Source organism: Nanorana parkeri, unplaced genomic scaffold (genome assembly GCF_000935625.1).
Source record: "Nanorana parkeri isolate BGI_ZX_2015 unplaced genomic scaffold, ASM93562v1 scaffold869, whole genome shotgun sequence".
NCBI classification, from domain to species: Eukaryota; Metazoa; Chordata; class Amphibia; order Anura; family Dicroglossidae; genus Nanorana; species Nanorana parkeri.
The window spans coordinates 467,016-491,368 of NW_017307137.1; the positions used below are offsets into that span (position 1 = coordinate 467,016).

The 24,353-nt window shown below is 40.2% G+C and overlaps 1 protein-coding gene across 1 annotated transcript in view; it reads left to right on the top strand.

Moving 5' to 3' along the window:
• The window catches only part of SLC22A3 (solute carrier family 22 member 3), a 127,418-nt gene that overhangs the window by 40,729 nt on the left and 62,336 nt on the right, over window positions 1-24,353 (top strand). Inside the window, exon 2 of the mRNA XM_018565646.1 lies at window positions 23,805-23,908. Coding sequence (XP_018421148.1) covers window positions 23,805-23,908 — 104 coding nt within the window. The remainder of the gene's footprint in view (window positions 1-23,804; window positions 23,909-24,353) is intronic.

Sequence of the window (24,353 nt, forward strand, 5' to 3'; positions counted from 1 at the left end):
AATCAGGACAAATAAAAGAATTTATTATGAATAACTTTCTGTTAGCTACACTAATTATGTACACATTATTATTATATAAAATAAGTGTAATGCATAAGGAAGATGGAAATTATGGTTAAACAAACACATAGCAAAAATTGCAAAATTACTACAGTACCCAGAAGCGAAAACATTTTCTGATACTCTGTAACTAAGGGGTTAAAAGTGCTTCAAGGTCAAAAAAATAGCTGCTGTCCCTGCCAGAAATTAAGTTAGTTTGTTAGTTTTCCTATGCTTTCTGCTTGTGCTGCACTGAAACCAAAGCAGTGTTAGGGTCCCCACACACCTTACGATTATCGTACGATAATCGCGGGAAATCCCGCGATCGTACGATGATCGTAAGGTGTGTGGAAGCCGTGCGACCTCTACTACTGTAAGGTCGCACGACTTTAAACTTACGGACCTGTTCGAAAGGTTTGTGGCATGTCCGTACGATAACAGCCGTACGGGCCGGTGTGCGCAAGCGCACACTGCCCGTTCGGCATTGCGGTCATCGGAAGCCCGCCCCTCAGGGGCGTGGCTTGCGATCATCGCAAGTACGATCTGCCTATGCAACATAGGCAGATCGTACGGTTTTTTAAGTACCTTACAACCATCGCAAGACAGAAGTCTTGCAATGGTTGTAAGGTGTGTGCCCAGCCTTAGCAGTCCTTTGCAGTTCAGTCTATAAAACACAGAACCCACTGTTATGGAGATGAGGTAGTGCAAATCCAGAAATTTAGGGTAACCACGCTGCTCTTCCATAGATATAGTACAGTGAGTAAGAAATTTCTCTCTAAGACAGGAAGCCACCACATCTAAAGACTGGTAAGATACAATATAGTACATTTTTGTTCTTGGATTTTGATGCACTTTAATCTATTCACCAGGTAGTAATATTGACTCATTAAATACTATAGGAGAAGCAAATGGTTCAAACCAGGCAAATGTATTATGTTATCACTAGCTAGATTTAATCCATAGAGATAATTGTGCTTGTTAGACAAAAATGTTTCTACTATCTAGAGATAATGGCAACATTTTTACCTTTTACTTTTCTTCAAAAGCATTTTCAAGCATAAGGGGATATTGTGCCATAATAAATGATTTCCAGTAGATTATTTTCCAACAATGCTGTACAAAATATGGGGTTTGTTAAATTGGTAGACTGGATGTAACAACTAACTTTTTAATATGAGATTTGCTATCAAATATTTTTTAAGCAAGTCTTTTTTAGCATTGTTCAAGGAAGAAATAACCCGCAGCACTTAGGCTGGTTTCACACCTAGGCGTATTGAATATGCACGTTTGTCGCGCGTTTCGTGTTGCGCGATTCGCGGTAAAAAACGCTCCTGTACTTCTTTGGGCGTAGGACGTTTTGTAGCTCGTTCATACGTCCTGTAATATGCCCAGGTGTGAACCATACCCATAGGAAATAATGGGATTTCGGTGTTTGAGAGTTTTGCAGACTTGCTAACCATTGCTTCAGGCTGTTGACAGCTGTTGCATTGTCAGACAATGCTTTGTGAATTCACCTTCTTAAAGGAAGCATGTGCTACTCCAGTTTTTCAGATTTGATTAAATATGGCTGATGGAGTAAAGTATAATAAGGCATAATTCATAGTTTTCTCATTAAGTAGAACAATTCTGCAACCTCTAGTTTGAAGTAGACCTGTTTAAATTCCTTCAAGCATCTATCTGTTTTACGGACTATAACTGACACTTACGTGTAATGAATGCAAAGAATCCCTGCAATTTTATATGTCTATTCAAGCTGAACATGATTATAATTAAGAGGCTATGCTAAAACTTGTCAAGCTTCATTCATTTACTTATCTTTTTAAGGTCAATGAAATCATCATGTATCTTCATTAATCAATCATAAGGCACAAAACACTTTAATTAGAAGCTGGTTACAGTCCTTGTTACCTTCAGTAGGCTTCAATAGGACCTCCAGTCACTTTGTCCTCTTCTTGTTTTGTACCCATGGAAACCTGAAGCAATGTAGACTGTCTTTTAAAACGTGTTTTATGTTTAATCCACTGGCACAGACCCCAGGGAACACTTTTAGTTATCCATGGAAAAAGCTGGATTACTGTTGTAGCTGTTATTTCTTTGTTTCATCTAACTTTTCAAGTGTAACAGTTCCTGTCTGATTCTAGCAGCCTAACTTTATGTTCATGTAAACATGTCAAATATTTAGGTATACTTTTTCTAAAGTTATGGGTTTTTTTTTAGAGTGGGAAAAAAATAGAATGATTAGAATCTCTCTGGGTTTTTACTGCTGTCATTAAAGCTGAATCTGCTAAATTTGAGAACAGACCACAACAAAACTGTACAGAATTGCAACCTTTGCCTTCTCCATCCATAACAAAAATTCTAGCTGAAATTTAATATAACTTGCTTGTAGGTTCCCAATATTTTGCTACACATTGCAATACATTTATAGTTTGATTGTGTTCTAGGTTAACGCTACTTGTGTTCTTTTGTGCTCTAGGCTAACTGTACTCGTGTTCTTTTGTGATCAATATAAATGGGAATAGGCTATGGAATGTTCTTCAAAGTTATTCATAGGGGCTGCAGCATGATGTTATATAAAGAGTATAAATAATCCCAAAAAACTTACTAAGAGAGCATAGAAGAGTTCTCCTTGACTAGAAGGATATGGTTGGAAACACATTGTTGGCCTTTGTTTCCTTTAGATATGCAATGACCTACAGCAGTGATAAAACTGTAGGCAATAATTTTGGCAGTGTTTGATGTGGTACAGTCAGTATGTGGTATAGTCAGGAGGGTAAATTGGGGGGGGGGAAGATAGTGGGCCCAGGGGAGGTGAGCACAAAGCAGGTTGGTGCAGCATCTAGTAGTGGGTATAAAGTATTAGCAGCATTATCTAGTGCAGAAGGTGCTGCATACAGTGGCTGGCACATAGCAGGAAGATCAGAATGCAAGAGATACAGCTAATTGTGAACATGAATGTTGGGAACAGAGAATGAGGCTCACCCACAAGACAGAAGGTTTATGTGTTGCAAGTATGCACAGAGCAGGAGGTCAAGAGATGACAGGAGAGCACAGAAATTGGTGGTGCAGGGGAGATGGAAATATTAGTAATTTGATGTTGACCATCATATGAAGAAGGAAGATGACACCAGGACTGAGAAAGCCGGTGCAAAGTAAATAAATCTTGTTTTCCTCTCACTTAAATGTTTACTTCTTAAAGGTGAATAAGACACTTTAAACAATCCAAGTAATTCCCACACAATCAGTATCTTTCCCTGCTCTTGCATCAATCTCTGCTTTTTACATCAATTTGCCCCTCTTTCCATCTATCCATACCTTTTTTTATATCTATTCTTCCCTCCCTGTATTAATGTATTCATTTATCCATTTCTCTACATTTGAATACTTCCATCAATCCTTCCTTTATGAAAGCCATCCTTACCTTTATCTAACCACCCATCTACCAAGCCACCGTGTGTAAACCTGTAACTTATTTTTTCCTTTTAGTCAATTCGCAACCTAAAGATGCCCATGAAACACACAAGGTGTTGAGGTCATCCTAGTTTTTGAGCCTGCCAGTGAATAGGTCACCACTCTCATTTTCTGGACTGGAAACTTCCATGCACACTTCAAGACCCCATCTAAACCCCTCTTGTTTCTAGTGGAAGCATATAAGCCATATGACAGGAGGAGTTGAGTGGCTGGTAATGCAACTCAGCAACTACGACACAGCTACACACAAAACTGAAAAGCATTACTGTCTCACTTCATGAAAAAGTATAAAAAATTAGAAGGGATGTCTGTGACGGATGCACCGGTCCGGACCCACTGTACGTCAATAACACATGGCTATTCACAGAGCCGACCGAGCCGTCACAAGAACGTGGTAATATCACTCCCAACCTCACCTTGTCATCTTCAGCCAATTGGCTTGCACGTCAGGATGCGACGTCTGGGCGGTTGTTACGCAGGAGCTGATTGGCTGAAGATGCAGTCAATCATCTGCCTGCACTCAGCTCACACACTGCACACAAAGCTCCGTGCCGGACAGCTCTGCTTTGCTCTGCACGGCTTTGTGTGCAGTGTGTCACGTGCTTATGGCAGAGGTGGGGAGGATAAGCAAGGTGGCTAAGCCTTTACAATGTCCTTGTCTGCTCCTCCCAAACTGTCAATTTTCATTTTAATAAGCATATTTCTCATAGTTAAGTCCTAAATAAACTGTAGATGATTGTGTTTCATGCAATTGGCTTCAGATCAATTACAAACTTGGCAGGTGTGCGAAGTTAGAGGCTTGACATATTTGATATCTATTTTATAGATGACAACTCATTTTCATCAGTGGCAGAAAAAGTACTGTGAGTGGAATCTCTGGATTTATTCCAACAAAAGCTGGTTGTATTATTATCTTTTAATGGGCTGCTCATTTTTATCTTGTTTTTGGTTAAAGTTCTGCTTTATCCTAGCTACATTTGCCAGCTATAATCGATAGGGATGCACCGATACCGGTTTTTCGGTATGGAGTACGAGTACCGATATATTTTTTTCCGGTACTCACTGATACCGATACCAGAAGTCCCATTAAAGAAGCCATTAAAGAAGTCGGTTTCCTGATTGGCTAGGAAGCCAGCTCCATGCTCCCTCGTCACCAAGTCACGAGCATGGAGCCGGCTTCCCGGCTAATCAGGAAACCAGGCGACATGTAATGACTTGCCCACCCGGCTTCCTGAAACCGGAACTTCCGTAATGGGATTAGCATTAGGCCGAATAAAAGTACTCACCCAAATACTCTGTATCGTCACCGATACCAGTATTGGTATCGGTGCATCCCTAGTCTTCGACCTGGGTATTGGGGCAAGTGTTATGTAAACTTTTGCTTTTATCAACCTCAATTCTGGTAATACACTAGCATTTAGTCCAAGATAAAGATTTCTCTCAGGATAAGGGAAACATGAAACGCATTCATTGGATAAGGGAAACATGAAGAATTGCTCAGTTTTTATTTATGGAGCTCAACAATGCAAATGGAATTTTGTTACCATTAAAGTGACATTAAAGTCTCCCCCCAATGCTGCTTTCAGTACCTATGTGATGCCTCTTGATGCGAACATCTTCCTTCCACTCGTTTCAAACAGTCCCTCCAGCGCTGGTGCGGCTCTCTGATCCAGCGCAGACTCCTCTCTCTTCCTGTGTCCTACGGAGTCTGTCCGGCGTACACGCTCCCAGCTGCATGATCGTGATACCGACTGTGCATGCGCTCGCACACACTTCCTCTTGCACAACCGTTTTGGAAGCTTGGTTCTACAGCCAGGAGCGAGCGGCGCAGACACAGGTAAGTTACTACCTATTTGCAAACCTTTTTCTCTTTTTTTTTAATGTTTTTGCATATATCTAGCAATAGAGATACAGTATGTAAAAAAAAATTACTTTAATACTGCTTTAATATATGCAGTAGATCCCACTGGACACCTTTATGACTCCAATAAGTCTCCTTGCCATGAAAACAATAAGTCCCCTTGCCATGAAAACATTAATTAACCTTGCAGCAAAGAACCAAGAATGCACAACTTCAGGGCCTGATGTCAAACTGACAAGTTAGTCTTAGTTATTGTCAAGTTAACTGATGCTGCTAACGTGGTCTGAGCATCTAGGTTTAAAAACCTTTCTGGTTGTGAAAGTGTTTAGGCTTTTTTTTTTTCTTTTCTAAAGGATGGGTCCTGCCTAAACAGCAACTTTGTAAAATACACTTCACATTACGTTCATTCACTTGATTTTCACACAATTTCAACAGCCTAAAAATACCTTTTAATGAGAGCCATTCTGAAATCTCTTGTGTCCTCTTAGGTAACCACCGCAGTTTCATCCAAATAGGTATATGCAGCAAGGTCACTAGCAGTACTCTTATGGTGCTCCCAGTCCCCATTAGCAATTTTGGGGTGAGATGTGTTAAGTCTCTGAAGATGTTAGCGAGTCCTTGCCATGTGAATGAGCAGTGTGTTCCCTTTACCCAGGGTAACAAGGACTACTGTCAGTGTTTCGCCAGGTACTCCTGATGACCAGATGTCGAATCCTAGATGATTGTAAGACCTTGTTGTGGAAGATGCTGCACTGAAATGCATGCATCCACCAATAATTTTTTCATGAGCAATGAGAAATTCATGTTGAAATTGAATAACATTTGAATATGTGCCTTAGCTTTGGATCACTGTTATTATGTCTGTCCCCCTTTAAGAAGTAATATTAACTTTACAAGCAGGATCAGTGTGTGTGTGCGTTTGTGTGTGTGAGTGTGTGTGTTCCTTGTATCCAGTGGCACTGTAAAATAACTTGTGTGTAGGGCGACAAGGCAAGTAATGATCAGGTATTGAACGTTGGGCCAGACAGCCATCAATCATGTTGGAATGACTACACAAGAAGTAGGTAAACGGAGCAAACTTCTTGTGACTGAGCTTGTACTTGGTGAGTACATTGGTGATTATACTTTTCATGTCACACTAATGCCCCCCGGGCGTACCTTTTAAATTAAGGTATCCCCCCGGGGTCTTTCTGCATTTTTATGAGAATTTCGCATGTATTGCTATCGAAACATGAACTTGAAATACAGCCCTAATTTCATTGAGCAGTTTCAGCCTGCACAGAAAAATGGTAGCTGGATAAAGAATGTTATTCTTTGATGTTCTTGAGAATGCAGGCAGGTCCTATCAGAGTCACTTATAATTAGTGAGGTTAAATTAGTATTATTTTTTTTTTTAGTTTTGCCTTGTATATGATTTTTTTTTTCTAAAGTTCTAGCTTATATTGGCTTTTCCCAAAGTGTAATGTACGCTCCCAGCGTCCCGGGATTTACTGCTTTCCCATTCAAATGCAACTTGTTTTCTGAGGTGGTTGACTGACTGCTAGGAGACACAGTGCCACAGTGTTTCGCCACACCATCAATGAAGGATGAAGGCCATTTTGTTCTCTTGTAAAAAGGCCTGCCCTGCATGCTACACCTGCCTTTCTACCCTGGGTCAGTGTCTCCAGAGTCTAGTAAAAGTGAAAGACTGGTAACATTAAGCTCCCTGCATAACTCAGGTTTCTGGCCATAGGAGTGCTTTGCATGATTGTATTATTGTTCTGTGCATTGACGTTAAAAACGCAAAGTTATTGAAAGTGGTCAGTGTGGAGCTGGAAGTGTAGACCGATTGGGGGCCCAAGATGGACAGAGGGAAGAGAGTGGCCAAAGAATGTTACAGCAAGAGTGGATGGAAGATGCAATGGACAGGATTTTTGCATATTAGAAAGGACTAATAGATGGAGGATTATTTTGACCTGTGTATTGTAGATGAGTCTAACTGACTGAGTAGAAAAGTGAATTGGAAAGAGTGGGAGGAAGATTGAGTGCATTGAGTGGTTAGGATGATTACATTGATATAAAGGTTAAGTGTTGGTTAAATGTGGTACAAAGTAATCATATGGGCTCTGCATCAGTAGGGAGGGTCCTACTCTACATATTGAGTTGTAGTTTATTTGTAGTTTAAGGATAGGGAAACACTCCTGTGCAAAGTAACCTTTTTATTTTTGCTGCCGTTGACTTTTCATTCTGCAAATTCTACTCACCTGACCCTCTGCTTTAATATATTGTCAATAACCCAGAACAAGTGTACAAATAAGAGTTCTGACTCTTGTCTTAATCTGCCTGCTTGTTACAAGTCAGTTATTCAGAAAGTAACAACATGGAGACTAGCCTTTTCATGGACGATAGTCATTGCATCCTGCAAGGTTTTCTTTAAATGACAATACTGTATGAAAAAAGCCAGCGAGGTATGCAGTTTAAAAGGAAGCTTGCATATTCAATCAGTGATGGCAGAAAGCAAAAATAAAAAGGTTACTTTGCACAGGAGTGTTTCCCTATCCTTATTCCTGAGAAGGAGGTAAGGTACTCCACTGAAAAATATAGCCTTTGCATTCTGCATCACTGGTATATGGGACCTCCCCTGTGAATGGAATGGGTGCGTCTGACCTTTCCCTGGTGCCCAGTACTTTATTCCAGAGTTTTTGCCCTTTTGTAAGTAAATTAATTGCAACGATTCATTGGTTGTACAATAGTAATATTTTATTTTAGTTCTCTGCATTTCTAGAAACTAACATATCTTATGTAGTGCAGAATTTCCATTGAAACATAAAGTGAGACACAGAGGTGGCCAGTAACATCCTAAACTCCCAAAATATGGGTTTGGGGGTGGGGAGTGACTCAATCCACCAACCTATATCTATAAATGTGTATTTACCCTTTTTAATCTGATACACAAAAGCATTATTAAGTTGTAGTATTTTACATGTGAGGGGAGATTTGTACATGTATATCCATATGCTGTAGCCACAGGACCAGTGCACACAAAGCCAAATGATTACACGGTTTGTAGCACATTCTGCCTAACAAACATTATTTTATTCTTGTAGCTGGTTTGTCTTCTTGTATTCTGTGCTGCCAGTAAAACGAGGTTGGAAAAAAAGCAGGGCATCAGTTAACATATAATGCTCATTGGAGCAATAAATTGTTCATGTCATATTTTATTCAGTAAAGAAATGAGAATTACGGTGACTGAGTGAACATTTATATTCTAAAGCTACTGACAAGGTTTATTTTACAGAAAGAAAAATACTTGACTTAATTTATGGATAAAGAATACTTCATAAACATCACCTGGGTTTCTGAATGACTTTGGATGAATATCCATGCTTATATACAGTTTTGCTCATCCAGTACCTATTGTTCCTATTTCTGATTTTGGAGTTTTATGAGTTTCATGGACCGAGACAATTGATCTACCGTTTATATTAACACAGGACATGTGTATGATTTTGATAGCCTACATCAGGTACCCAACTGGTCCTATAGGGAGGGGATGGGGGTATATGTGTGCACATTGGGTAAATTATGTTTATATATTTTCTGGAAATAAATAGTTTTTTATATGCTAATTTTGTTTGAAGAATATTTATGTGATCATATGGTTTCTCAGCTGATCTCTGATGTGTAGCCAAGTGGGAACCTCTTGTTTCTTTCATGCTTATATACAGTTTCTTTAGTTAATATGCTTAAGTTGTGGATAGATCAAATATATTCAGCTACACCTTGGAGCTAAGACAGGGTCGAGGACTGTCTCCCCAATCCTCCATGTGACAGCATGGGCTACTTAAAGGCCAAGCACCAGTGCTGTAATGTGGGAGAAATGTGTCACATTATCCCCATACCTGGAAATACCACATATTTCGTTTTTATTGAACCTAATGCAACCAAACTGAGTGGGGAAACAAGGAGAAGGCAAGTATAAGCAGCTGGTGGAGAAATCTTTAAAGTAAACCTTTTGCTTTTTCTTGCAAGGTCAAAGTGCAGGTTTTTACCATAAAGGAAATCTGTTCGGAAAGAAACATGGAGGCTGCCGTTGACTTTTCATTCTGCAAATTCTACTCACCTGACCCTCTGCTTTAATATATTGTCAATAACCCAGAACAAGTGTACAAATAAGAGTTCTGACTCTTGTCTTAATCTGCCTGCTTGTTACAAGTCAGTTATTCAGAAAGTAACAACATGGAGACTAGCCTTTTCATGGACGATAGTCTCCAACTCTCAGACGTCACTCTGGCTCAATGGCCTGCATTTTCACAGCTACTTTTCCCCCCTGCCCTGATGTGAAACGTTTGACTGCACCCCGACACTGTGTATGCAGCAGCGGTAAGTATTCCCAATAGCAGTTATCAGTCATTCATGAAATGACTGTCAGGATTTCTCACCACTGCTGCTTAGTGTATTGTCATCTTTTAATATTACACTGTTTTGTAAATATAAGTCAGGCTTTTTCTTCAGCCTGAACTGGGGCTGGTGGAGGGAGTTGTGAATAGTTCCACATATAATTCAATTGTCGCACAAAACCATCTTAAAGGAGAACTATGAGATGAGTGATTTCCACTCACCTCATAGTTCTAAGCCGACCTGTGACAATGAGGCTGTCACAGGTCGGCTCAGTAGATCGGGAGGTGAGGGAACACATACCGGGTTCCCTCACCTCTCGATTCTGTCACGGCTCTCTGCCGTGACAGGGGGAGGGGCTGGATTCCCCTCTCCCCGCTCCGATCTGCCAGCGCTGACTGGCGGAACGGACGGGGGAGGGGGCGGGTACAGCTGGCTCTGCCTCTAGGTAGGCAGAGCCAGCTGTCACTCACGCAGCTGGGCGGATCCCGTCTTCCGAGTCGGGATCCGCTCCAGCTCGCGGTATACTGAGCTTAGGGTGACGGGAGGACGCTAGTTTGTGTCCTCCCGTTACCCTAAGGAGAACTATGGGGAAAAACACTGACCCCATAGTTCTCCTTTAACCACTTGCTGACCGGGGTGTTTACACCCCCTTCCTGTCCAGGCCAAATTTCAGTATTCAGCGCTGAGGTTCTTTGACTGACATTTAATCCGTCATACAATGCTGTACTGAAATTATATTTATACAATTTTTTGGGGACAGATAGAGCTTTCTTTTGGTGGAATTTAATTACCACTGGGGTTTTTATTTTTTACTATATAATGGAAAAAGTACCGGAAATTTTGAAAAAAAAATATTTTTAATAACATATAAAAGATGGGGTCACGTCGGGTAAATAGACACCAAACATGTCAAGCTTTAAAATTGTGTGTGCCCGTGAAATCTCAAAAAACTACCATACCCAAAATTGGCCATAGGCGACGATTTAAAAGCTTTTACCACTCATCAGTTTGGTGTAACAAGCCCCCTGTGTGATTTGCAGTGACAGGTCCTCTTTATGGAGACATCAGGGGTCTTTAAGACTCCTAATGTCACCTAGGGACCCCCAAAGAAGCGGATGAAGCAGAGATCTGCTTCACCAGCTTCTCTCCGGCTTCTGTACCAGAGAGTGACAGATGAATGCGAAAGTGATGTAATATAGACCACTTCCTGCATTCCAACAACGAGGAGGAGATCAAACGGAGATCGTATACTGAACTCCATTTGATCTCCGGTCACAGAGCTGCTGTGCTGGTCCTGGGCTCACACCGGGAACAGCGGAGCTTGGCATCACAAACGGCGGCTGCGACGGAGGGGGCCGCACCCGCATGATTATTGCAAGCAATCAACTTGTTTCTTTCATGCTTATATACAGTTTCTTTAGTTAATATGCTTAAGTTGTGGATAGATCAAATATATTCAGCTACACCTTGGAGCTAAGACAGGGTCGAGGACTGTCTCCCCAATCCTCCATGTGACAGCATGGGCTACTTAAAGGCCAAGCACCAGTGCTGTAATGTGGGAGAAATGTGTCACATTATCCCCATACCTGGAAATACCACATATTTCGTTTTTATTGAACCTAATGCAACCAAACTGAGTGGGGAAACAAGGAGAAGGCAAGTATAAGCAGCTGGTGGAGAAATCTTTAAAGTAAACCTTTTGCTTTTTCTTGCAAGGTCAAAGTGCAGGTTTTTACCATAAAGGAAATCTGTTCGGAAAGAAACATGGAGGCTGCCGTTGACTTTTCATTCTGCAAATTCTACTCACCTGACAAACAGCGGAGCTTGGCATCACAAGCGGCGGCTGCGACGGAGGGGGCCGCACCCGCACGATTATTGCAAGCAATCAGGCGTCTATACAGATGCCCGAATGCTTGTATGTAGACACCCATCACAATTCAAGCTGATTTAGGCGGCAAGCACGAGCGGGGGGCGTAAAAAGACGTTTAAAAACGCCCACCCGCATCCGAGAAACTGCTGTCCGGCCATTTAATTACAACGGCCGGACAGCATGTGGTTAAGCTAAAAAGCTGAAGATGAAGATAGATTTTACTTTCAGCATGACAATGACCCAAATTGCTGTTGATCGCTACCATTAAAGATGTGTTCTCTGCTTCAAAATCGCCAGTCTGACATCACCCTTAGGAAATCTTATCTTCATTTTGAAACCCTAAAATTCTGAACCCTTGGGTTTGGTGTGCAACAATTACTCTTACATATATTTGATTCTTTGGGCACCTACCATACATAAGACTTGCATATTATAGAAGAGTATAATATCTTGTTACAGATAAACATAACATGATATGTTCTGTGGTACTGCGAGCAAAAAAAGGGAGAATTCTTAAATAAGGGTCAGAGCTTGCCCCTTCCCCTAAGCTGCCATTGCTACATCTCTGAAACAGAACATAAGTTTTAAGCCATAAAAATCCTTGAAAAACAAACTCATCTAAACACAAACACCCATGTGATGCATAGCTGAAATATTTCTCTTCAGGAATATAAATGGAAAGTCCAGCAATTAGTTGCATGTTCTTTAACAGTTTAGTTCATAATGTGGTTCAGGGGCAATAATGTGCATTAAAGGGGTGGGGGGCGCAATTAGAACCACACAGCCCCCCACATGAGGTGGTACACTACCAGAGTAGCCATCAACTCCAGCAGGGCAGTGATTTGATGTGTGCAGACAAGGTGGCTCCTGTCTAGGAGAAGTGCACGGCCTCCTTTGGTCTCAGTCAGGGGAAACTAGGTCTTTATGTGTCTCTGTTGAGTGCAGTGAATCAGAAGGAAAAGATGGATGATGTCGACCACCTGTGTACTTTTAAAAAGTACATTACATCGTGCTAACCAAACAGTCCAGAAAAGGAACATGCAGGTGATATGTGAGAGCCTGCAATTGAGACCACCCTCTCCTCTGTCTATCGTAATGGAGGAACTGCAATCCATTGCTGCCTCCCAGCAAGCCCACATTCTCTCCCTCTACACTCATCCGAATGATCTTGAGGACCGCTGGCATCAGAACAATATCCGCATGTGTGGACATCAGAGACAACAGATGTAGAGGATCTGAAAGCAACAGTACTGGGGATCTTCAATACCCACCTGGACAGGCCAGCCATGGAGTACATCAAATTAGACAGAGTGCACGCAAAGTTTCTGGAGACGCAACAATCCCTAGCCGAGAAATGTCTTTTTTACTTCAGCCAGAAAGTAGACATCATTATTTGAAGCCATGCTAAAGGAGTGATTAGATTTTAAAGGCGCTTGATTAACAGTGTTCCCTGATCTCTCTATAAGTACTATGGCAAAAGACAATCCCTCTGTCTGTTAACTGGGGCCCTAAGGTCCCATGAATACGGGACTTCAGCGTTAAACACAGTAGGCGTTATCTGGGAAGTATAAACAACTTTCCTGTAGTTAGATGTTTCTAAGCCATATCTGTAAAAAATAAGTCAAGGCAACTGGACTTGTTGTATTTTTCTTGAAGACATTTCACTGGTCATTAACCTGTCCAGAGAGAGGTGTTGAAACAGCATTAACAGCACCTCTCTCTTGGCAGATTAATAACACCTCCTAGACTCCAATTCTGCAAATACGATCAACACCTGGTTGTGACTAACAGATTATTTGGATTGAAGGAACATTCATATTTATTCCCAGATCATTTTTTGTACAAGTCATTCTGAATTGAGAAAGCTGGTTGGATGACCAGTGAAACGTCTTCAAGAAAAATACAGCAAGTCCAGTTGCCTTGAATATTTTTTACAGATATACCACAACCTGGATGAATGAGAACCTTCATAGACATATTTCTAAGCCATGTTTAGACGTGTTTACATGCATTTAGTCGCTTTAAACCAGGTTAAATATCCCAAAATGCAGAAAATTCTTGTTTTAGTGAACACAGCTAGACTGAATGCACCTAAATTCTGTTATATGTCTGGGTGTACATTCAGCCACAGCAAAGCACTATACTGTATGCTTTCAGGTGCATTTGGAGCTCATTTCTAAAGTTGGCATCCCACCTAATCTTGTTACCAAAATATTAGCACTTTATGACTTTCCCAATGCAAGGGTCATAATTAAAGGCACACTATCAGAATCCATACTAATCCACAATGTATCTCGCCCAGGGTGCCCACTATGCCTTTACCCTTTACCTAGTTGCTATTGAGTACCTGCCTATTGCCATTTCCAACAAGCCCGCCATCAAGAATATGTCCATCTATCAACACAAATACAAACTTGGTTGTATGCTGGTGATCTGCTGCTCTATATATCTACATAAGTTTAGCATTCCATGCAAGCTACCACATTTTAACTTCTTAGTAATTTTAAAGTAAGCACTTACAAATTAGAATGTTTTGCTCTTGGACTTGGAGGTGACCCACTTATGACAATTTTTCCCTTTCTTCTGGCAACCAGTCAAGTACCTGGAAATATAACTGCCATCCTTTCCTAATGCAAATCTTGCTACATATAATCATCCCTAGCATCCCTTTCATCTGCTGGTTGGGTCATACCTGCACTGTCACAATGGCAAGTATTTGGTTGGAATGTCTGCAGATACAAACATTCTGGAAAAGGGTCTACAACACATACCACCAAGTAACTACAGTAAACGCACTTCATAGGTAGCACTACTCTCCATGTTCCTATTGACAATTTAAAAATACCTTCCCATGCTTCTTTCTCGTAGCAGTGAAGGTAGTCATCCCCAGACATTGGAAATCCACAACAGCACCAACCATGCTCAAATCGATATATATGTAACGCATAAGAAAACCTTTTGTACCCAAAACGTATTTGTGGTAAAACAAAAAGTAATAGCTAGACACCAGAAAGTACTCGTACATACCTCCTTAGCCAAACATTAGCTTTTAGGAATATCCCTAAAATTGACAATACAAGTACAAACATCCTTGATGTCAGTGCATGACACACCCCCACTGTTCATCTAACCATACATTGCCTTGCCCTCTTAAACCTATTAAGAGTCCTGTAAGGTGGTGTTTTGTGCCAAATTTCAGGAGTGCTTATTTTCATAGGTAATTTAGTGGACTTCAGCAAGGTTAACATGTTATAGGGTAGGTATGTACAGTACTTTATCTTCCTAAGTGTTGGTTTCTAATGATTCTGCTACAGGTTTTCTTAACTACTAACTACTGTATATGCACATAGGTATATACTTTTTTTTCTTTTTTAATTATGCACACTTAGGTTTGGCCCTATATGTGTAACAAGGAGCTCCGAGACCTGTAGATTTAACTATGCTATGTTGTGCTTGTGGGTTTTTTTAAAATTTGATTATTTAAAGTTTTAAGGTTGGTTACCTGACTTGCTGAGTACTCTTCTTTTAATAAGTTACTGCTTCTTGATGAAGCAGAGAGCGGTGCTGATATAATGACTTATCTCTGCATCATTACCTAGTGAATGAAGGCACCACAGTGACATCCCCTCAGGAGATAGGCCAATGACTCTCTGCTTTACCAGTATAGTGCTCAGTCTTCAGGCTGAGAACATCTCGTGGTAAAAAAATACTACTGTGGGGAATAGCTTCAGACTGAAGGTAAGTATTGCAGCCTGAGCTGCTTTTTTATTCTAAAAACTTGATGGAGCTCAGTTTTATTTAAAACAAATGTCAATGTTTGTGGTGTTTTGTATGTAAAATTGATTCACAATGAGAAACAATGTAGACAGACACTGGTGAACTCTACTTTTGAAAACTGGAGCGAGTATGCAGATCACTTTCCTTTGTCCTCCCTAGATGCCTACTTGTTCTGAGTAAGTGGGATTGATTTACTATTGCATTGTTCACTTTGCAAGGGAATTTGCACTTGGCAGGGGAAGTTTCCCCTTAGTTTATCACCCAATCTATCACCCAATCAAGTTCAAGAAAAAATGCTGTTTTTATTTTCCTTGCACATGATTGCATATTCTTTACAAAAGTGAAGTTTCACTACATTTTCTAAGCTAAGGGAAACTTCCTCTGCAAAGTGCAAATTCCCTTGCAAAGTGAACAGCCTATTTGCCTTTAAATCAACCCCAGTGACTCATAAGATATTGAGACCAGAGCCAGCCTAGGAGGTCAGCAATGATAGCCTAAGTATTTTTCATACTACAAGTTCCCTTTTAAATACCCACTAGCCTGTAGCTGGCAATAATTGTGAGGTGTCCAGTGAGGAGAGGAGAAAGAAAATGTATTAAAAAGCCATTTTTTATGCAAACAAAATAACATATTCCAAGATACAATTGAGATTCCTGAGAAAAAAAGACTTTAAATGATTAATTGTATATTTTGAGTTTCTACACATAAATATCTGCTTGTGAGTTGAACTGTTTGACAAGAGAAAAAATACCAAAATAACTTGCATAGCTTAGTGAAGTGGCACTATAGAATGATGCAGGATTTGATGTACAATAATTACTGTACACACACAAAGAGCATATTCAACAATTTTCATTCTGTTCGTAAACACACATCTAAAGACACAGACAGCTAGAGCATTGCTCTCAGCTGGCATGCCTTTAGTATTGCGTATATTCATGCCTGGAAAGTAACATGAGTGCAGAGTAAATGGTGAGCTGGTACTGTCATGACGTTTTTCCTCTACACCTGTTAAAGTATGTGAGATTTGATATTCAAGCTCCAGATGATACATACTACACACTGAGAACAGTTTACACATTAGTTTATAGTGAGCTAGTGTTGAAATCCCTTACAAAACAGTTCTAACAATTTATGCAGCCTCTCCCCCAACAGATTCATGTACTTTCACAGGGCACGATTTATGCCAATCTATTCATTATGGTTTGAGGTGTGCTAATGGGCTGAATTAACTACATTCTCTCGAAGTGCATAGGAGAAATCTCCCCTGCCCCATCCCACCACGGAATCTCCCACATAAACATAAGGAAACTTACCCTTTCTGCCTCAGTTTCTGTTTTAAAATGATTGCAACATCGGAGTTATAAGAAGCAGGTCCAGCCTATGGTACTGTCATGGCATTAAAGGAATTACTCTTGTAAGGCAGGTAGGCATAAACCCATGAGGATGGAGTCAAGTATTATTATTATAAAGGCTTTATATAGCGCCAACAGTTTGCACAGCGCTTTATAAAATAAGGAAGACATTACAATCAAATAAGGAAGACATTACAATCACAATACAATTCAAGACAATATGGTAAGGAGGGCCCTGCCCGTGAGGGCTTACAAGTATATAGCCTTTCCTTCACCCGTCATGAAGGGAAACAATTTAAACGGGGAATGTTGCCTAACCATTACAAGATGTTTTTAGTGTTGGGGAAAACATGTGCAAATCAGAAGAGCATTACATTAGGAAGGCAAAACATGTGAACAACTTATGAGGTAGGCTCATTGAGCTGAATTTATAAAAACTGGAGCAGACAAAATCTGGAGCAGCTGTGCATAGCAACCAATCAGCATCCACGTTTCATTTTCAAAGCATAACTGAACGGGCTAAAAATAGAAGCTGATTGATTGCCATAGGTGTCTGCTCCAGTTTTGATAATTTCACCCCACTGGGTTTTCTGCAAGTCTTCAGAGGAAGATAGGTTGTCAGTGGCACAGAGCTACTGCTATGACAAATAAATATTTTCAGGCTGTAAAAAAGAGTAATAGGTCTCACATTACAATTTATTAGGAAATGTAGGCCTTAAATCAAAAGAGTGAAATCCAAGTAACTCTTTAACCTGACAAGAATGTTTAACTGTTCATTGTCAGGAGTCTGAAGCTCATGTTAAAGTTTAATATGAAAGTTTTTAAAGCAGAACGTAACATGCTTGGAAATACAATTAGTAAAATTGGTGATTTCGCAGAGACTGAAATTTTTAAGTCTAAAAATCTAAGAAAGCAAAAAAAGCTATTTTATGTTATGAGCCATAGTCTAATAACAGCAACATGGATATGACAAAGGATGGAGGCATGCCTGCACCTACATGGTGTAAGTACCATGTTAACAAACTTATTACATGGTGGCATGTCTTAGAAATGCTAACTTACTGGGGCTTTAACTCTTAAGCAGAGATCCGACAGCATTAAAAGAAATGTAAACATTTGTATGAAATCTACAGATAGATGCATGCCGCCCTAATATAATTATATGTGCATAAAAATCTTCATCAATATGGAAAAGAAAAATATATATAATTGCGCATTGTTTTCCACTTCCCACTATGCTCTTTAACCTGCTTTAAAACCTATATTTTTAATAAAATAAGCATGAAATGTATCATTAGTTTATGCAAATACAAGGATCTATAAAAATTCACGTTCAGTCGTTTTTGTTATAATTGTTACTTATGAAAGGAAACAATTTGCCCCTGAGTTAACTTTACTTAGCTTTACTTGCATTTCTCAGCCTGGGAGCTTGTGAAATGTCACATAGTGTTCCTGCTATTGTAACTGCCTGATCTGACATACTGTTTCTCGGTTTGCGAGTATGCAGTGTGTGAGGTTAAGAAGTTTACATGGCATGAACTCTCTGGCAACATCTGACTCTCTGCACAAGTCGAAGTATCATGCTCAGACAAATAGATGAAAGCCAAATAGGAGGACAAATATAATGCTCTTCTAAGTACAAGCACATTTTTGCTATTCTAAATGAAAACTTATAGTGTAAAAATATGTAGGATGCCATTCCTTAGCTCCTCCTAAAATGCTAATTGCTTGTGTTATGGCTCCTGTTGTTCCTGACCTAGATCCAGCAGCCACTCCTGTATCTTCCTCCCCTTACAAGTTTCGATCTTGAGTGCTCCAGAGGCACAGGTACACCTGTGGAAAAATGTCATAAATGTTTTATTGGGAGTGCTTAGTTTCAGCAAGATGTCTTGTTCCTGTATCCTACAGAAATCACTACAGATTTCTGATACCCTGCTACTTAAATGCAATCAGCCCTGGTTCTCTGGCCTGTCCCCAAATCCGCACCTCTTTGAAGATTTGGTGGTTCACATTTGATTCATGCTCACTGTCAGCTTTCTCCATGCCCCATGGGTTTATCCTTGGTGAAGACAGGCTTGCTTTTGGTTGCCATGTTCCTAGGAAGACCCCCAGTATCTGCCTGGTTGTCGTACCATTTCAACGGCCTCAAAATTTCTGGGTTTCTAACTTGGAACAGCAGTACAGATCATCAGTTCTGACTTCACTACAACTTCACTTGGTGAATGCTTGTGCTAGTCATTGATTTAGGAGTTATTGAAGACAGATACAACCTTTCAACTAAAGTTTAGCAGTAGAGGATTTCTTCAACACTAAATATTAAGATTCTTGCATAAGCCCAATAGTGATCAAATATGACACAGGTTTTTTAAGCTGTGTGACCTATGTTCTGTTCATGGTTTGTCTTCCGTTGCAGTCATTTGTCAAAACATTCACCTGCTGCCGGGTCACACTGAGCTTGGTTCCAAATTTAAGGCTCAGTCAGATGTCCAACTAGCATTTAAAACCTTGGCATAAGAAAACAGGTTTCTTTGTATCTCAATATCTTGTGTGTAACGGGCTATGCTCCTTTAGAAACTTTAAGATCAGTGATGTGTCATATCAATGCCTTCAGTTGGCCATTTCCTCTTCAATATTACACATTTTAATTAGAGATATTAAATCTTATTTTACTTGTGAACATTTCAAATGATGTAGTCATAACCCAGTATAACATTATCCATAATTTGCCTTATCAGGTTGATTGGTAATAACAAGGTATTGGTAGTGCTCCTTGGGGCTGCCAAGGCATTCTACCAAATATTACCAAATAGGTTTTGTGTGTGTTTGTGTTTGTGTCTCAGCCTTTCCCAACCTTTAAACCTTTGAAATACTTTTCTGTTTTTAAGAAATCCTTGCATAAAAATTAGTTTGTGTGGCTCATAGTACCTCAGTATGATCAGTATGTTATAGATATAATAACTAAAGGAATAAAGAATAAATATTAACTCTTTGATTTTTAAGCTTGGGCTGGCCATGAGCTGAGTCCTTGAATTCTCTGCTACACCTGTACAGCTTATTTGCTTGCAAAAGTCAGTGGTGCATACAGGAAAATTGGGGAGAGTATTTCGGGAGGTAGACGCTAAGGTTATTAATCGACTATCCTTCTCTCTGTGCAGTGCAGAACTCTTCATGTCTACCGGCATATCTAGCAAATTTGACATCCAGAATGGATTATCTTTAACATTCCCCTCCTCTGTATCAGTTTCAGTAATATTCTAAAAATAAATCTAATAAAAATAATAGAAATGCAGGTAATGAAAACCGTGCACATGGACAGTGGGGAAAAGGGCCCCTTTGCATTCATGGCCAGTGAGGAAAGAGGCCATCTTACAGACAGCTAAACATTTCTCACTGGTTGCTTACTTGAGACAAGAGGAGATGTTCTACTGCTCCCATGCCACTGACTCTGCCTAGAGATGTCAGCGGTGGAGCAGTGAAAGCATATTAAGGCTGGTGATCAATCCACATGAAGGGGTCACATCATTGCAATTTCTCACAAAACCATGGAACCTTCAGGGGGTCATGCATTTTACTATCTCTCATGGAATCCCAGAACTCTTGTGGAACATAAGAACCCCAGTTGAGAAAAGCTGGTTTAGCTGTTATGATTCCGATAGTACCATTAGTGTAAGTGTGTTATGACAGTGTTTGATGTGAAAGGTTTAGTTTACTCAGTTGTGCTATATACATTTATTCATTATATACATACATGCTATATAATGTGTCAGTCATTTAGGAACAGAAACTAAAAACTAGCTCAGTCATGAAGGGGTTAAAGGCCTCATTTCTTTTTCTTTAAAGGCCTCATTTCTTTTTCTGAAAACAGTAGAATGATGGGTTTTACCAAAAAAATTGAATTTTGTTTCATCTGCCCACAGCACATTCTACCAAGGGGATTTTGGCTTCCTCAGGTAAGTTTTGGCAAACTCCAATCTGGCCTTTTTATGTTTCTGTGTCAGCAGTGGGGTCCTCCTGGGTTTCCTACTATAGTGTCCCTTTTCATTCAGATGGCGACATATAGTACAAGCTGACAAAGTTGTACCCTCTGCCTGAAGGTCAGCTTGCATTTGTCTGGAACTTGATCGAGGGTCTTTATCCACCATTCGAACAATCCTTCGTTGCAATCTTTGATCAATTGTTCTCTTTCGTCCATGTCCAGGGAGATTAGCTAGAGTGCCCTGGGCTGTAAGCTTCTTGACAATATTGCGCACAGTTGACACAGGAACATTAAACTCTCTGGACATGGACTTGTAAGCTTGAGATTGTCCATGCTTTTCCACAAAAACCTGGAATGCAATTATGTCTTGCAATTTGGAGAAGGTGCCAATAATTTTCTTAATGTGTCAGATTTGGCTTTTTTTATTTCACTATTTCGCCTGACGAGTGGCTTCTCTAAGAGACGCTCGATCGCTTGTATTAGCAGCTGTCACTGCCAATCCCGAGATCCGCTGTGCCCGATGCGGCCAGGACCGGCACTGCTCTGTGACAGGAGATCAAAGGGAGTTCAGTATACGAACTCCCTTTGATCTCCTCTCAGTCCCCGAATGCAGGAAGTGATGCATATTACATCACTTCCTGCATTCAGTGTCACTCTCCAGCTACAGAAGCTGATGAAGCAGATCTCTGCTTCATCAGCTTCTCTGGGTGTCCCCAGGTGACATTAGGGGTCTTGGAGACCCCTGATGTCTCCATAAAGAGGACCTGTCATGTAAATTGGCTATCAGATAGCGGGATTCTTAGCCCCAAGTGTAATAGCAATAAAGTTGTTTATATCAAAAAAAAAGTAATACAAAAATTAAAGAATTCAAAAAACTTAAAGAAGCATAAAAAAATATAAAAAATAAAAATATGCGTTGGTGCGCCTACGCGCGAAAACGACGATTGTGCCACACATGTTACATATCGCCGCAAACGTCGAGGACAATCATTTTAGAGCCATTTATCACTGATAACACTAAACTGATGAGCAGTAAAAGCATTTTAATAGTCGCCTATGGGCGTTTTTCGCGATTTTGTGGGCGCACGCAATTTTAAGGCTTGACATGTTTGGTGTCTATTTACCCGACGTGACCCCGACTTTTATGTTTTACTAAAAATATCAAATTTTTCAAGCACTGTATATATATAGATATCTATAGATATATATAGATATATCTATAGATATCTATATATATATATCTATATATATACATCAAAGTAAATATGGCCCAGACCATTGTACAAAGCCAGACCAATGAACAAAATGTTTATGGACACTCTTATGACAGGTATGGTACCGGTGGATTGGCAAAGAGCGAATGTAATACTGATATACAAAAGGGGGAAACTAAGTACACCAGATAACTATAGGCCAGTCAGCTTACAGTCAATAGTGTGCAAAATATTAATAGGCATGATAAAGGACTACATGCAGTAATTTGTGAATAAATTTGGTATCATAAGTAGTAACTAAAATGGCTTCATGAAGGACAGTTCATGTCAGTCCAATCTACTGACGTGTTATAAGAAAGACAGTATTAATTTAGACAGAGGAAAACCAGTAGCTGTGGTGTATTTGGACTTTGCTAAAGCATTCGATACAGTGCCCCACAAATGTTTAATTCATAAACTAAGTGGTATCGGTTTGGATGAAGTTGTATATCCATAGGTGGAAAATTGGCTGCAAGAATGGATCCAGAGGTTGGTAATAAATGGGTAATGTTCTAATTGAGCAAAAGTTGTGAGTGGGGTGCCCCAGGGTTCAATGACATAGAGACTGGAATAAATAGTTTGATTTTGGTTTTTGCAGACGATACTAAACTGTGGAGGGCATTAGATAAAATTGAGGCATGGGCTACAAGATAAAAAATGCAATTTAATACTGAACAATGTAGGGTTATGCACATGAGAACAAAGGACGTGTGCCCAAACTACAGCTTGGGGGGTCTACATTAGAGAAGGGGAACATGGGAAAAGACCGGGGGGTGCTCATAGATCACAGATTGTAGCAATAGTATGCAATGCCAAGCAGCAGCCAGCAAAGCAAACAGGATACTGTTGTGCATTAGAAGAGGGCTTGTAGCAAGGGAAAAAAAGAGTAATGCTTACACTTTATGAATCACTGGTTCGGCTTCATCTTGAGTAAACGGTGCAGTTTTGGTTGCCTATGAAGCTATGAAGAGCGCGTTCAAAAATGAAACTTATTCACCTTAGAAAAGAGGCGATTAAAGGAGAACTATGGGGTCAGTGTTTTTCCCCATAGTTCTCCTTAGGGTAACGGGAGGACACAAACTAGCGTCCTCCCGTTACCCTAAGCTCAGTATACCGCGAGCTACAGCTCGCGGTATACTGAGACGCCGGAGCGGATCCCGACGTAGATGACGGGATCCGCCCAGCTGCGTGAGTGACAGCTGGCTCTGCCTATCTAGAGGCAGAGCCAGCTGTACCCGTCCCCTCCCCCGTCCGTTCCGCCAGTCATCGCTGGCAGATCGGAGCGGGGAGAGGGGAATCCAGCCCCTCCCCCTGTCATGGCAGAGAGCCGTGACAGGATCGGAAGGTGAGCGAACCTGGTATGTGTTCGCTCACCTCCCGATCTACTGAGCCGACCTGTGACAGTCTCATTGTCACAGGTTGGCTAGAACTATGAGGTGAGTGGAAATCACTCATCTCATACTTCTCCTTTAAGAGTGGCCCTTATCGCAGTCTTCAAAATCATCAATGGGGACCACAATATTCAAAACAAGTTGTTTATACCGAGAACTATATTGAGAACACGGGGACACAACTGGAACTGGATGGACTCTTGTCTTTATTCAACCTCACCTACTATGTTACTATGTTACATGCCTAACATTAATAAATAATTTGCCAAGGCATTTTTTGTTTTTGTTGAAGCCATCTTATATTGTGGTTTATTCATATAAATGTGTGTACAATGTGGTGTATCTTTGTGTGTGTGTGTGTGTGTGTGCATGTGTGAGTGTTACTATTTTAACACAGAAGAAATAACCATGATTTGTTTTTTTCCCAATAGTACAACCTTGTATGTTCAGATGCCTGGAAACTTGACATGACACAGTCTTCACTGAACTTTGGATTTTTAATAGGTGCTCTGATTTTGGGTTATGCAGCAGACAGGTAAACATCAATGATGCATGCTAATGTTTTTTTTAGCTTCTTTTTTAACTTCGTAAAAATTCCCCAATATTATATCATTAGGGCATTTAAAGTCTTTGAAAATGTGTTAGCTTACTTCAGGATAATTATATATGATAGCCTGTAGACCCCTTGAAAATAAATTCTGCTTTGTTGGACACGATAGTCTCAGTTGATGAAGAACATTTTACATTTGTTGATGTTAAGGATAATCTTTGGAATAGTGATCCTTTTTAGTCTGAGCCATAAAAACACAAGGTGACGGTTTCCCTGATCTAAGGGGCAACTTTCCATATATCAGACTTGTTTATAAAAACTATTAAATATCTTCTGCAAAAGCAGTAGTAGTGATTATTCGAATTCCGTGTTTTTTATTTAAGTACAGATGGTTGAAAGATGCACATTAAACATTAAATCTCAAACATGA